Here is a 15144-nt window from a genome sequence, read left to right as displayed (position 1 = left end):
TGTGTCTTTTCATTCATGTAAAGCACCAGAAGCAAGGGAAGTGGGGAAGGTGTAATGAACACTGCTTTAAAGGTAGAAGTATTTAGGAAGACATTTATTTGGAAATAGAAGCTGGCTTAAGCCCTGTGGTTCCCTTCATTACTTTCAGCGTAGTCTTGAGGAAAACTCTGCTGGCTTCAGACATCCCTGAATGCCAAAGACACAGTGAAGAGGATGGCTATCTTCCAACACAATCTTCCAGGCACCAATGGCTTCCGCCTGGCAGCTTCATCCCTGAATTCCACCTATGAATATCCACTGGTTCATCCATTCACTTTGCACCTGAAAGGTGACTTCTGCCACCCCATGAACATGTAATTCCCATGCCGTGTCTGAAGGGCGACCCGAATGCGCGCACACACACATGCCATTCACCTCAACCACATTCAAAACCTTCCATTCACACAAGATACGTAAATGTATAGAATGAATTGAGTGGCATTAAAAGGATATGCAGAAGGGAGGGGGGAGGAACCATGGAGGGGTAGAGGTGGAAGTCTTAAAATAGGAATTGGTGTCTGAAAATGCATAACTATATTTTTTAAAAAGAGAGACGTTAATCCATTAGCCACTCTTCATTCATATACATGGCCCAGCTTCAATCCACAAATGTCCACACTGCTTCTGTCAACGAGCTTCCAAAGGTGAATTTCAACCAGCTTACATCCACAAACATAAGCCTGCTCCAGCCTTCTGGCATCCACTGCTTTTCAAATGCAAACTCCCCAATGGCTTCCCCGCACCAACATTTGCCAGCTTCCAACCATGGATATCGGCCACCTTCAAGTTGCAATCCTGCTTCACAAGGGAACTTGCCTTCTCATCGCTCCACAGCTTCCTGCTGTGGGGTGATCACCTCATTCTGTCTGCCAGTTCACCTGTATGTGGAAGGACCTGGTGCTGAATGCCACAGCTCTTGCCCACTGTGTTCTCTTTAGGAAGGAAAAAGTTGTCTTTTCTCTTCTTGCCTTGGCTTTCCACTTGTCCCGATTTTACATATCCACTCAGGCGCCATGTTCTTTTGTGACATCACAGGCAGTTCACAACCAATGGCAGCAGCTGAGGAGGCATCATCATAACCTCCTCCGTCCTCACAATGGTGGGTACAGCTCAGCTGTTGTCTGTTTGCTTGGTTATTTAAAAGATGTATAGCCCATCCTTTATCTGTGCTAATAACAGAGAATGGAACACCATGGGCCCAGGGGTGGAGGACCGTCTCTCAGCCTGATGGCTGCATTCCCCAATGGCTAGTGGCAAAACGGTAGCGAAATGACAAATTTGACCATTATTGTCGTAAAGGAGGAAAGCATCACCCCCTCTCTCCATTTGGTTAAGCAAGGGGCATAATCAAAATTCAAGGAATCATCCGAACCAGGCAAAAGCACTCCAGAAGGTTATGAAGTCCTGAGGGCCAGGCTGCCTTTGATCTACTGGCTAGAAACTCCCCACCTGGGTTATAAAATATATATTTAAAATAAGGCTATTTCCAACAGTAGTTGTACTCAGAGCAGACCCATGGAATCGATATAGACAGGCCCACATCCTGGACAGGTGACATGACAGCCGGCAGCTGGGGCAACGCTTCATGTGCCCTCATGCTTGGTCTCAATAGGCAGTGAGTTCCATAGGCGCTGCCAAGCGAAACGATCTTGCAAGGGCCGGTCCTGCGCAGAGCCGTTTGCGCTTGCGCAGAAGGAAGCAACGTTCTCCCCCCCCCCCTTTGAATGAATCGTTCAAAAGAGGGCGACTTCCGGTTTGGCGTTCTGCGAAACGTAGCCCCGCGTGCGCAGTACAGTATATGGGCAGAGCGTTCTGCCGGGACTACGTTTCCCAGAAAGCTTTGCGGCCACTCAGCTGGGAAGAACCTCCCATGCTTGGAGAGCGCCTGGTCGCCGCAGGTGAGAGTAGCTGTGCTCTTGCTGTTTCCAAAGGAAGAGGCTGGAGGCTGCAGGGGTCCGGAGGCGCCGGAGGCTTCAGGAGGCTCCCAGCCCAAGGAAAGGGGGCAGTTTGCGGGGCGATTTATTCCCGCTGCCGGTGTCAGGGTAGCATTTGCCGCGGACGCCGTCTGCCATGGTAACTCGGTTATGCTTCTATGGACAACAGTGCAGGCACGCCTCCACCGGCACCGGGAAGCGTGTATAAAACGTAACGTTAAAATGCCACAGGTGTGACGCGTGCATGTCCACATGTACAAATGTTGCCAGCATAAATTTGATATTGGTAAGCGAACCTTAACTCGACAGGGCTGGATTGTTTGTCAACCCTGTGGATGGCATTGCTTTAAGTGCGTTGTATCCCCTTCTGCCTTATGCTTGATGAATGCTAGCAAGGCTTAGTTATAATTTCTTTTTACAAAGGAATATTATCCTTTATCATTAACCCCACAGGTAAAAATAAAAGCATGGCAAAAAGAAAAAGGTACCATTTAAAGTTGCAGTCATGGGCATGGCAAGGGGGGCAGCTGCACCCCCCCCAAATCAAGCAAATAAATAAATAAAAATGCTTAACTAACTGACCAATTGCATCACAGATAATTCATTTCTGCCCCCCCCCCCAAATCCTGGCTACGCCCATGGTTGCAATCCCATGCTGTTGGAGAGTGTCTTTGCCCATTTGTTTCAATGAGCAAAGGTGTGTCCCAACTGCATAAGATCAGGCTGTAATAAATTGCAAAAGCATTAGGGTGCTTGTTTTATGAAGGCCATAGTCATTCCAGTGAGGTAGTGTGCTGTGATGGCTAAAGTATTGGAGCTGGATATGGGACACCCAAATTTAGATTCTTACTAGCTGTGAAGAAGGTGTTGTTGGGCAAGCTGCAATAGCTCAGTCTTCTTTATAAGGTTGTTGTGAGACTAGAAACGTAGCTGCTCTGGAAGGTGAAATTGCTTCAAATAAATAAAATTCTCTGAGCTCTTTGCCACCGTATAACAATCAATAAAATGTTTCCCTTACCCGCATTGGTCTCTACACCCACAGCAGGCACTGCTGCCATCCAACAGCTTGGCCAAATGTGCTGTCTCTTCCGAGACAGACGGATGCCAACAACTACTTTCAAAGCCTCAATAAATGAAAAATATTTATGATGCTAAATTGGTCATTTTTATTGTTCTGTTTCTTTTTTTAGGTGAGGGAGGCGGAGGTATTGTCCACTGTATTAGCATCGTAAAGATGATTAATGTCTGAGTGGAACACGAGAAAGAGGCAGAATATGCCATTGAGAGTCATGATATGGTAAGGCAGGCCTCATTAGTCAATTGCGTCTAATGGATTGGGCAAGGCCCTGTCCCACTGTCCCAGCCAGCCTAAACACCAACATGATACTCCAGAGAGAGGTTAGCTCAGGCACAGAGAGGTTTTTCTGAGTACAGTGGTGCCCCGCAAGATGAATGCCTCGCAAGACGAAAAACTCGCTAGACGAAAGGGTTTTGCGGTTTTTGAGCTGCTTCGCAAGACGAATTTCCCTATGGGCTTGCTTCGCAAGACAAAAACGTCTTGCAAGTTTGTTTCCTTTTTCTTAACACCGTTAATACAGTTGTGACTTGACTTCGAGGAGCAACTCGTAGAACGCGGTGTGGTAGCCTTTTTTGAGGTTTTTGGTGATTTTTGAAGCTTTTCCAAAACTTTTCCAACACCGTGCTTCGCAAGACGAAAAATTCGCTAGACGAAAAAACTCACAGAACGAATTAATTTTGTCTTGCGAGGCACCACTGTATGCATCTAGGAGTCCAAATCCACATCTATAGTTCTTGCTTCCCCACTCCTCCCATGAAATCCCTGTGGGTGGCAGCCCAAGCTAATAACACTTCATAGTGAAATTGTACATGCAACTAACTTTAATTAATGCAAAAAGGAAAGACTGTACACTCTACTGTAGCCAGAACACAACAGGGCCCCATTCACACCATACATTTAATGTACTATGATACCACTTTAAGTAGTTATGGCTTCCTCCAAAAAATTCTGAGAGCTGTAGTTTGTTAAATGTGCTGAGAGTTGTTAAGAGGCCCTTATTCCCCTGCCAGAGCTACAGTACCCAGAAGTCCCTGGTTGTTAAACCCACTCTGAGAACTGTAGCTCTCCGCCGGAGGAGAGGACAGGTGGTGGTAGATGTGCAAATCTGAGGCTCACTGCAAGTTATCCTTTTAAGGCTAAACCATTTAGTGTGACATGAGAACCCTCCCTATGGCTACCAGCTCTTGGTTTCTGGAGTTTGTTATGCACCTGTCTGCATTTAGAGAGCTAGTTTGCGCTAGTAAAGTTTTTGTCTTTATTTTTCTAACAAATTGTCTGCCCCTTTCCCCTTTAGGCAGTGAAACCGAAGAAAGGACTGAAAAGTATGTGTGTTTGTGTTTCCACACTTTTATGACCCTTTTTGGTATTGGCTTGGGGTGGAGATAGTTTCCCATAGCGTCATCCAGTAGATGTAACATTTTCATCATCAGCTTGAGGAAAAAGCAGAGCCAATAACACTATGGCCCAATGTAGTAGTGTTGATATTTTGGGGGAGGGAAAGCATTGGATTTTTTTTCTACGATAATTAAGCTATTTTATATAAGTTACTGTGTATTGGGAAATTTCCAGCTTTCATTGGAACATTTTTTGCTGCACTAAAGAGTGATCAAATTCAGTGTGTTTATTTTACTTGTATTTTGTAAACAAAGCTTTAAAAAGTGACCCATCTTAAATATTTTGTCCCAATGCACCACTGGCATTTGATCTGAAATATTTGAGAGGGAAAATTAAAGTGCATGTAATGCTCTTTAAACTGTAGAGTGTTTTATTAGAATACTTAAAAATATTTGAGGACAATAGCACGTACTTCTTGTGCATCGTTTAATTTTAAGAAAAACCAAAGTACTAAAAAGCTTTTGACAATTCTGATAAATTTTAGCAGTCCAAAGAACTACACATGATATGCTCACTTGAATACTTGCTAGGGACAATCACCTGAAAAACATTAATCCCAACTTTGAAACAACAAAAAGATTGCCTACTATTCTGTTTGCAATGGATATCCACTCATAGTTACTAATGAACTTAGAACACAGAACATTCTTCATGGAAAAATATAATAAAGGTGTAACACTGCAAATCTTGCTTTGCCCATTGAGAGCCAGCCAGCCTTTGGAGTGTGTGAATCCACACACTTCACCCTTTTGAGTTCCCCACTCTCTTCCTTTGTTGGCTTTAATCAAAATCCAGCATTATGGGTTATATCCAGTCATTCCAGTAGCACAAAGACTTCTCTCTGTGTAATAGGAATTTATCTCCTTGTCTTGTGCTTCCTCCGAAATATGCTCCAGAAGGAAAGGGAGAGGTGGAAGTCCTTGTACTAACTGAATGACTTTGTTAGCTACATCCCCTGTATCTGCATCAGTGGTGCCCGTAGCTAGTGCTAACCAGGTTCCATCTCAGCCAGGTATGCCAACCCATTTCAAACCCACATTTGAGACCTTTGTTAAGTGGTTGATCTCGGTTCACAGGGAGCCAATACACAGGATCTATGATGTATGTGGAGTCGATTTGTCTATATATTTCTTGTTTCTGGAGTTCCTGTCAAAATATGGCGGCCTTGGATCTCCCTTGTTGCAGCATGCCCTTTCCTAAGTTTATGCTAGGGTAGATTTTTGAGGCTGTAAACTCTGTCTTATTCTAGGCTCCATTGATGACGTTCTTGGTGATCTCCTTGGTGATGAAGGTAAATAAGCAGTGAAATGGAAAAAGGTGTTTTAAAATTCCGTAGGAACCAGTTTGTCAAATAAGACTTTCAAATGAGGCACGGCTACTAGAAGGAGGGCCTGTTCCATGATGGTGCCCTGGTTGTGGAGTTCCTTCCCCTAGTAAAATTGCCTGGTGTAATCATCATTACTCTTTCAGATGCCAGGTAAAGTCACACTATTCATACATGATTCTAATAGTCTGCACTTTTCTTTTTTAACTCTTGTTCTCACTGTTTTGTTGGGTTTGGGGAAGTTGTTTCTAAGGATCTTTTTACATTCTATGGTCAGCTTTAATTCTCGTAAGAAATGTTCTGTTTTAAGGGAGATATGGGCAAACATTTTCCTAGGTGACTTAGCTGTGATGGCTGCTGTGCAGTGAGGAGAATGTTGAGGCCTCACTGCATTTCAGGAAGATGGAGACAACCATTGCATTCACCATGCTGGCCTACTCATGTACTTCACGACTGATCTGCCTGGGTCTATGTTTATACAAAGTGTGCCCAACCCCTAGCTTGTTTGTTGAGACTGCCAGCATCAGAGGTTGTTCAGGTTGCTGTGCAACTGTTAGGACAAAGGATATAACCTATGCTGCAATCTCCTAAAATCCCCATCTCTCATTCCTAGATGACGTTCCCCTTAAATCCAGCAAACCTGCCTCGTTTGGTAGTAGTGCAGGAAGACCCAGAGGAATCGCCTCACAGACCAACAAAAAGTAAGGAATGGCATTGCTATTTGTGACTTTAATGCTTTCAGCACACACACACAAAAATAGAACAATGCTGTTGGAGCCTCTTGAGAATTCCCCCTTTACTGTTTCTCCCCAGCAACTCTCAATTTGCCCTCTGTTTTAAGAACCTTTTCTAAGTAGAGGCACTACTGAAATCTGAGTAATTTTGAGGGTGTTTCAATGAGGCCATGAAACATTTCAGGTGTTGCTTTCTAGGCTACCGTATTTTATTATTTTTCTTGCACATCCTAAGCTCTGGATTTCCCCACTCCCCAGGGGCCTCTTGGGGGATGATGTCTTCAGCAAAATGGTTCTTGAGGAAGAGGAAGATGCAGAGGTGAGGGGGGGGAAATAAGAGTCCACATCTTCTCTGCAAGGTAAATGAAGGCATTTCTATTGATGCAACTGGACAGCTACTGGTGTTTTCCTGCAGGTTGTTGCTGTACCTGAAAACATGGCATTGAAAGGAGAATATACAGTACATCAACTTCAGTCATGAGTGGTGGGGAGGACATGGGCCTATAGAACTTTTCCAACCATTTCCCACTGGGACACAATATTTGTCTCTTTGGAGTATGAGCCCCAGATTAATAATGTGCATATGTTGGCAGCACTTGGATTAAGTGCCTTGGAGTGTTTGGTTTCTCCCCTCTTTTATTGAAAGGCAGCATACAAATACTACAAGCAATTAAGCAATAACTTGTGTGTTCCTTCATTCACCCCTAAGGATCCTGATATCTCAGATGCAGACCCAGGAGCTCTTCTAGAGACCTTGAAGGTAAATTGAGGGGACTTTTTTGGTTTTCTTTGGCAGGGCAAAAATAATTTGAGTGTGCTGTGCTCTGCTAGATGTGAAAAAGTGCAATACACTCATTTTGAGTATATGTGTTCTCTCCTGTGCCAGGATATAGATGACATGGACGCTGATCTTCTAGGCATAAAGAAAGCGCCTGCTCAGAAACTGGGGAAGAATATGGCAAAAACTCAGCCGTTGAATGAGCCAGCAAGTTCTGCTAAGAAAACATCAATCACTGAGCGACGTAAGGCTCCTTTGTTTCAGGACTCAAGTAATACTCAAATTTGTGTAAAGAGCTACTATGGTAGAAACGATCTCTTAGTGGTACCTGTTCTTATTCTTAACATTACTACAATTTATTACTAGCCTTTCACCCTAATGTCCCAGGGTGGATTACAACAGTTGAAACACAATATAACACTATATGAGAAACAGTTTAAAACAAATTTGAAGCAACTTCCTGTCATCTTTGTAGCCATGTCTATGACGATCACTTATTGATTAAGGACTAATAACATCCCTGAGAAAAGGAATGGATTGTGTCGTTATCTGCTTCTAATGTTGCACCTACAGAATCCTCTCCAGACTTTTCAAAATGTTGACTCGCACCTGCAAAGAGCATTTAAGTTCACAGTGACTTGAGACAAAACTTTCCTTGTTACATTAGAATTGGACACGAGCAAAAGTATCCGCTATACCTGTTGTTTTAATACAGGAGACTCAGAAGGTGGAATCACTAAGAATCCCAGCTCTACTCTCACCACTTCCAGAAATCTGAAACAGAAGTTTGCCTTTGAAGGTAAGCTCTGCTTGTTAACATGAGAGGGGAGCTTTGTGTGTGTATGTGTGTACGCAAGGATGCATGCACGCATGTAAAATGCATTTTTAAAAACCTAAGTTTGAGCATACAAGTCCATCTGGATGGGGAAAGGTTAGGGTGTGACAGTGACATATTTATGCACAACCAACACGGGGCCTACCTGATTCAACACTGCTACTTCATTTTTTAAAATAAATTTATTTATAATTTTCATTTATAACAAATAAACACTTCAACAACAAAAAATTAAACAATCCTCACATATCAAACCGTGACTTCCCTCCCTCTCTTTCAGCGGTTCCATGAATTTACCCTTTTTCTACTTCTTCTGCATATCCCAATTCACTCTATTTATTCTTTTCCAGCTAATGTCTTAATTTGTTTACAATTTGTAAATATTCAATAAATTATTTCCATTCCTTAATAAAAAGTTTGTTATCTTGATTTCTTATTCTTCCGGTAAGTTTCGCTATTTCTGCATAGTCCATTAATTTCTGTAGCCATTCTTTTTTTGTCGGGATTTCTTCTTTCCATTTTTGGGTGAATATCATTCTTGAGGCAGTCGTTGCAAACATAAATAAATTTCTATATTGTTAAGGTAACTCTGATCCCATAATTCTCAAAAGAAAAGCTGTTGTTTTGTTTTTACAAATGTTATCTTAAACACCTTTTTCAATTCATTATATATCATTCCCAGTAAGCTTATGGTTTGTAAATCCTTTATGTACTTTCACCTTTTCATACCACAAATACATGTGCCAGCCAAATATGTTATCATGACCTTCCAGATCTTAAATGTACAGATTTTTCCATAACAAAACACTGTGCTACTTCAGAGGCCATTTTGCTGCAGGAATCCATCCAACCCTAAGTGATGGGCATGGAACAACAATTCACCAAACAAAGGGCTATTAGGCATCATAAAATTAATTTACTAAGCACTGGAGAAGGATTTGCTTCAATCCTTTCCTAGTAGTGCAGTCTCTTCCCATGCAGCAGCTGATGTGTAACTTTGCTGCTCCGTTTGCTCTCTCTCCATTGTTTTGAAGTGATTGCCCACTCTCTTAGATGTATTTTTTCTCCCACAGATATAGATGACCCTCTAGCTGGTCTTTTGTCTGATGAAGAAGAGGACATGGTGAAGAAAGCGCATTCCTTTGCCACCAAAAGTGTTCCAGAAACAAATGCTGGGACCTCGAAAGAGAAAGGTTAGTGAGGATACCAGAATTGCACCATTGGCTTGGCATCTTTTCAAATAAAAGCACACCACACATTTGTTTGTGCAAATGAAACGTTTGGCAGTCTTTATCTACTCATCAATGCTTGTGGTCGCATTTTCGGAAGTCTGTGAGAACGTAAGAGCCCTGGTGGATCAGGCCCAGCACCTATCTATTCCAGTGCCCTGTTTCCTACAATGGCCAACCAGATGCCTTCATGGCGTGAAGACAAGACCCCTCTCCCACTGTTGTTCCCCAGTAACTGGTGTTATAACAATAATTGAACAACAAACCAAAACCAAGAACACCAGAACTGGCTTATGAATATAAAGAACAGTTTTACTAGAATAAATATATACCCTCATAAACCAACTAGACAATGAGCAAACTAAAGTGCAATGTGCATAACCAAGCCTGGAGATACTAATAAACACAGAATGTACCAGTGTCTCTCTCGTTGCTGTGCTGGTTATGTATGTGATAAATATGTCATAACACAGCTGGAACAAATAGTCGTTCACTGGAAGCACAAAGCAATAAACGTAGGAGCGGTTGCCAGAAAGCGTTCTTCAAGGGGTCATCCTTAGCTGGAAGTGCAAAGCCAAATGATCAGTTTAAGCCAAATAGATGAGACCTGTTCTCCAGATATTATCCGGATATTTGCTGTGCCTGTGAGTACCTTTTGTCTTGAGCGAACCATGTTGAGTGATTAGCATCATGGACTGATGAAGCTTGCTGCAAAACCTTTGTTCCAGCTGTGTTATGACATATTTATCGCATACATAACCAGCACAGCAATGAGAGAGACACTGGTACAGTCTATGTTTATTAGTATCTCCAGGCTTCGTTATGCACATTGCACTTTAGTTTGCTCATTGTCTAGTTGGTTTATGAGGGTATATATTTATTCCAGTAAAATTGTTCTTTATATTCATAAGCCAGTTCTGGTGTTGTTGGTTTGTTGTTCCCCAGTAACTGGCATTCAGAGGTGTTGTGCCTCTAATCCCAGAAGGGAGTATACATCCATCATGACTAGTAGCCATTGATAGCTTTATTCCCCATGAATTTGTTTATTCCCCTTCTAGATCTATTTGTTTAAAAAAAAATATTCCGCTTTAAGCTTTGTAGGTCTCAAACCAGCTTGCAACAATAAAATATACATAATTTAAAACATAAATCCAATCTCCAACATTTAGCACACACAACATTTTTGGCACACACACAAAAAATACCCCAATACAGCTAGTGGCTGTAATGGCATATTTTTGGGCAACAAGTTCCATGGGTAGCATTCAGCTAAGTTTTACACCAAGCAGACTCACTGAAAAGAATGGATCTAACTTAGTCATGTTCATTAACTTCCATTGTGCTAACGGGAATCCTTATGCAGGCTTCTGCTAGTAGGACTGGTTATTTGAATCTGGCTCAGAATATTGAGCATGGAAATTACAAGCTATGTATTGGTCACACTGAGCAGTTCTTGATTGGGGAGGGAAGCCCATTAGACCGGTTCTGTAATAGTTAGACCTCATTGGTGCAATCTCTTTCAATTCTGTTTATTAGGAACACCTGTGTCTGCAGCTCCTGGCCATGTTGCTGCCCCTGAACGGAAGCGGGACGAGTTAACATTTGAGGTTGATGGAGATGATCTCATGGATGCCATGGGGTTTGGCGAGAGCCCAAAGACAGAGCTGAAATCCGGAAGAAAGGACGGAGAGTAAGCAATCTCCCTAAAACTCACTAAAATGGAGTTGTGCGATACTTTCAGATTAAAGGAGCTTAATGGCATGACTGGAAAAGTTGAACATTTGAGCTAAGCTAAGGCGGACGAACTCGTAGTTTGCACTGTCGCTCCTGATTTAGTTGCAGTGCATCCAGGAGAGGGCTGGCATGACTTATGAAAAAGACTGTGTACAGTTCTGGTCCCCTTATCTGGAAAAGGGATATTGTTGGGAAAGGTACAGGAAAGGGCAATTAAAATGATCAAGGGGATGGAGCAAACCCCCTGTGAGGAAAGGTTACGGCATTTTGGACTTCTTAGTTTAGAGAAAAGGTGAGTTAAGAGGTGATACAATAGAGTTTGACCAAACTGTGGGAGGCAGTGGAAGACAGGAGTGCCTGGCGTGCTCTGGTCCATGGGGTCACGAAAAGTCGAACATGACTAAACGACTAAACAACAACAACAATAGAGGTTTATAAAGTGAGGCATGACATGAAGAAAGAGAATTTGAAGGAGAATTCAGACAAATCCATGGGGGATAATGCTTTCAGTGGCTACTAACCATGAGGACTATGTTCTGGCAAAGCAGTATCCTGAATACCAGTTACTGGAAACTGCAGTAGGGGAGAGTGCTGGAGGCAGCATCTTAAAACCTATTTCTAGCATAGAGGTGTAAGACTTCCTTCTACTAATTTCTGGAAATAGCCAGACTTTTTAGTTCTGAGCCTTTATCAGAAATTGCCTGTGTGTTTTAAGTTTTTTCTCATCTGCTGTACAGTTAAAGTAAATGCTGGAATGATAGCTAAAGGTGGTCAAAAAGCCATTAAGATTCTCCTCTTGACTTCCACATTCTCTGAACTGATCATATGGGTTAGTTGATGGAGAATTGCACTTCGTTTTGGCAGAGAGCAGTCTCGTCCCGCCCGATCCATGCTAGATGAATTGCTTGGGCAAGGAACAGCCAAAAAGCTCCTGGAGAGACCAAAGACAGGAGAACCCAAGGAGTTCAAACTGGACAAGAAATATCAAAAGCAAGCAGGCAAGTGCCGTAGGGGTGATGAAGCCTGTGGTGTAGTGGTTAAGAGCGGTGGACTCATAAACTGGTGAACCGGGTTCGCTTCCCTGCTCTTCCACATGTATGTAGCTGCTGGGTGACCTTGGGCCAGTCACACTTCTTTGAAGTCTCTCAGCCCCACTCACCTCACAGAGTGTTTGTTGTGGGGGAGGAAGGGAAAAGGAGCTTGTTAGCCGCTTTGAGACTCCTTTGAGCGGGATATCAAATCCAAACTCCTCCTCTTCTTCTGTTTCATGCGCACAGTATTCTGGGAAGTCCTTTTGCCCCTCCTCTTAAACACTGGAGAAGCCTGCAGCTGAAATTCAGTTCTCTCATAGGTTGTTTGATGATTGAAAATATCTTAGATCCGTGGTGGGAATCTCCTGACCCACAGCCAAATTTCATCCCACCCACAGCCATCACCCACTCTGACTTTATTTCCCCCACTTAGAGCTTATCTGCCTCTCCCTCTCTCTCTCTCTCTCCCTCTCCCTCTCCCTCTCCCTCTCCCTCTCCCTCTCTCTCTCTCTTTGGGCTGCTACTCCTGCCACCTCCATGGCAACTGTACACAAAGCCTGTTCCTCTTGCTTTGCCAGCTCATGGATGAGGGTTTGGTGCCACCATGGTTTCTAGTTCTACTTCACAAGCTTTCACAAGCAAGACACTCCAGCCCCCTTAGAGAGCAGCTGTTGTTGTTTGCCCCTAAGCAATCTCAGAGCAGATAGTGCCTGATAGCAAGGTAGACCTGGTCCATCTAGCTCCTTACGGTCTACTCTAGCTAACAGTGGCTCTTCTGGCTTTCAGACAGGGCTCTTTCACAGCTCTACTTTGAGAGAACAGAGGTTGAACATTGGACTTTCTGCATGCACTCTGCCACTGAGCTACTGCTTCAACTTCTCATTTCTTTTTTTAGAAAATAAAGACTGCACACTACCTATCTTTTCGACTTGCTAGTACCTGGAGATTTTTTCTTTTCTTTTAATTATTTGCTTTATTAACAATCTCTTATATCATACGACACATTTCATATAATATATACATTTACATATGTATTGTATATCTTCTTGAGTATACATATATATAATCCATGTAAGCAAAAACTATATGCAAATAGTATTCTGTTTACTTACATAAATTGAACTAATTCGTATTTTTACTATCTTTTGTTGTCTTATCTATTTATTAATATGAATTAAAGAAAGAAAAAACCAGAAAAAAAGAAAAAGGTGTAGTTGGACTTCCTATCGTTTCCCAGTGCATAGCCTTATTCTAGTAATGAATATACCTAACATTATTGAGTTATTCTTTATATTCCTTCTAATACATTCTTACAACAGTTAGTACCTTTTGACTTATTTCTCACATGTTTCACTATATCAATCAATCAAATGCTGCCATATTATACCACTGTTATAATTTCATAAATATTTCTTATATTTATCCCATTTTTGTACGAATACTTGTCTTATGTTGCCTCTCAAGCTATTGTCAGTTGCGCCATTTCTACATATTCCTGTAATTTATTTTGCCAGTCCATTATGGTTGGAACATTTCCCCCTTTCCAGTTCATTGCTATCAATGTTTGAGCTGCAGCCGTGGCATACAGGAAAATTTCTCTCAAATTTTTTGGAATATTGTTGCCGAGAATGCTTAGCAGAAAAGCCCCAGGCTTTTTTTAGAAAGGTACCTGGAGATTTCAGGGCTTCCAAGGCAGGGCTGGGGAGCCTGTGGCTCACCAGATGTTGTTGGATTCCATCCCTGACCATTGGAAGCCCACCACATCTGGAAGGCAACACATGGGCTTCCTCTGCTCTTAAGTCTCTGAGGAAAGCAAGGGGGGGGGACATGGTTGTGCATCCCATCAGCTTGACTCTCTGGGCTCTTTTTGTGTACAGAGAAGGAAGATACTTTGGGAGATGAGTTCACTTTTGGAGCCTACCAACCCACTGCGGCCATGATTCCAGAGGGAAGGCAGTCAAGACGACAGTCTGTCAGGTAATGGTAAATGCACAAGCCACAAAAGGTGGTTCGGTCTCCCACAAGGCTGCTTGTAAAATCCTGGCTCTCTCTCATTCGTTTCTATTTGCAGGTTTTCCTCGGAGAATCTCAGTGAGCTTAAAACAGACCAGAAACCAGCATCTCCTCATTCTGGCAGCCCTGTACGCAACAGGACTGCAGCTGATTGGCTGGGGCTGAAAGAGGATGATTTTAAACTGCCACCGTCACCTCCGCTAAAAGAATCCAGCAAGACCAGCATAAGAGGAGCCACATTGGATAGGCCTCCTAGCCCTTCTGATGCCCAGCCCCCCGTTCCTACCAGCCATCTTCCTTCTAGGTCAAAAGCAGCTGCTGAAGAAGCAGCAGCGCCAAAGCATGAACCCAGCAAGGATGATGGTGAGGACAGCTGGCTGAGCAATGTCTTATCTCAGAAGAGAACTCGAGCGCAGGAGAAAGAGAGGAGACCTGGGTCCTCAGAGATTCACCGAAAGGAAGTGGATCCCATCACTCTTACCAGGTGAGCTCAGAGGTCGCTTGAATTCTGCACTTAACGTTCTTCAGAGTCTCTAAACTGTTTTCCAAATTCAATACTATGCAAATTTCCCATGATGCACTTAGCCACTGGTATTGCACATGTCACCTTGCCTCGCTGCAAGTCTTGTAGGCTGATTTTTGGGGAGAAGTATTGTGTTAATTAACTATTCCCGTACTTTGGATTTTGTGTTTGGTTTTTTTCAGCCAGGGGGCTCCATCCGCCTATCAGCAGTCTATTGCCCCAGTCGATAGGCCTGCCAGACTGGATCAACCTGGGTAAGAACTTACTTGCGGGCTTCCACTTGGGCATTGTCATTGGGCACTGCAGGAACAAGGATGCTCGACTAGATAAGGCCTTTGGTCTGGTCTATCAGGGCTTCTCTTAGGCTAAGTCCTCTGGGTTATTGTCAAGTTGCTCTGGGTAACCATGTTACTTCTGGGTAACCATGTTTCGGATTGTGGTGTGAAAAGAGATTATTCAATCTGGAGCAAAATACCTGCATTTGTGTGGAATTATGA

At 43.0% G+C, this 15144-nt stretch overlaps 1 protein-coding gene across 6 annotated transcripts in view; it reads left to right on the top strand.

Annotated features, from left to right (window-relative positions):
* Positions 1–515: 515 nt before the first annotated feature.
* The window catches only part of FBF1 (Fas binding factor 1), a 29652-nt gene continuing 15023 nt past the window's right edge, over positions 516–15144 (top strand). For 2 of the 6 annotated variants that reach the window (XM_082203431.1, XM_082203428.1), the window contains exons 1-15: positions 1833–1937; positions 3164–3270; positions 4346–4373; positions 5696–5737; positions 6384–6471; positions 6763–6823; positions 7214–7264; positions 7391–7526; positions 7998–8081; positions 9191–9310; positions 10883–11036; positions 11945–12078; positions 13989–14088; positions 14183–14608; positions 14830–14901. In XM_082203431.1, the coding sequence (XP_082059557.1) occupies positions 3268–3270; positions 4346–4373; positions 5696–5737; positions 6384–6471; positions 6763–6823; positions 7214–7264; positions 7391–7526; positions 7998–8081; positions 9191–9310; positions 10883–11036; positions 11945–12078; positions 13989–14088; positions 14183–14608; positions 14830–14901 (1499 nt within the window). In that variant the 5' untranslated portion in view covers positions 1833–1937; positions 3164–3267. Of the gene's footprint in view, positions 1139–1832; positions 1938–2140; positions 2260–3163; positions 3271–4345; positions 4374–5695; positions 5738–6383; positions 6472–6762; positions 6864–7213; positions 7265–7390; positions 7527–7997; positions 8082–9190; positions 9311–10882; positions 11037–11944; positions 12079–13988; positions 14089–14182; positions 14609–14829; positions 14902–15144 lie in introns of those variants that run through there. The other 4 variants (XM_082203429.1, XM_082203430.1, XM_082203433.1 and 1 more) reach the window with 4 other exon arrangements.

This window comes from Podarcis vaucheri, assembly GCF_965113315.1.
Source record: "Podarcis vaucheri genome assembly, chromosome: 2".
Lineage (NCBI taxonomy): Eukaryota > Metazoa > Chordata > Lepidosauria > Squamata > Lacertidae > Podarcis > Podarcis vaucheri.
This window is presented reverse-complemented; position numbering and strand designations above follow the sequence as displayed.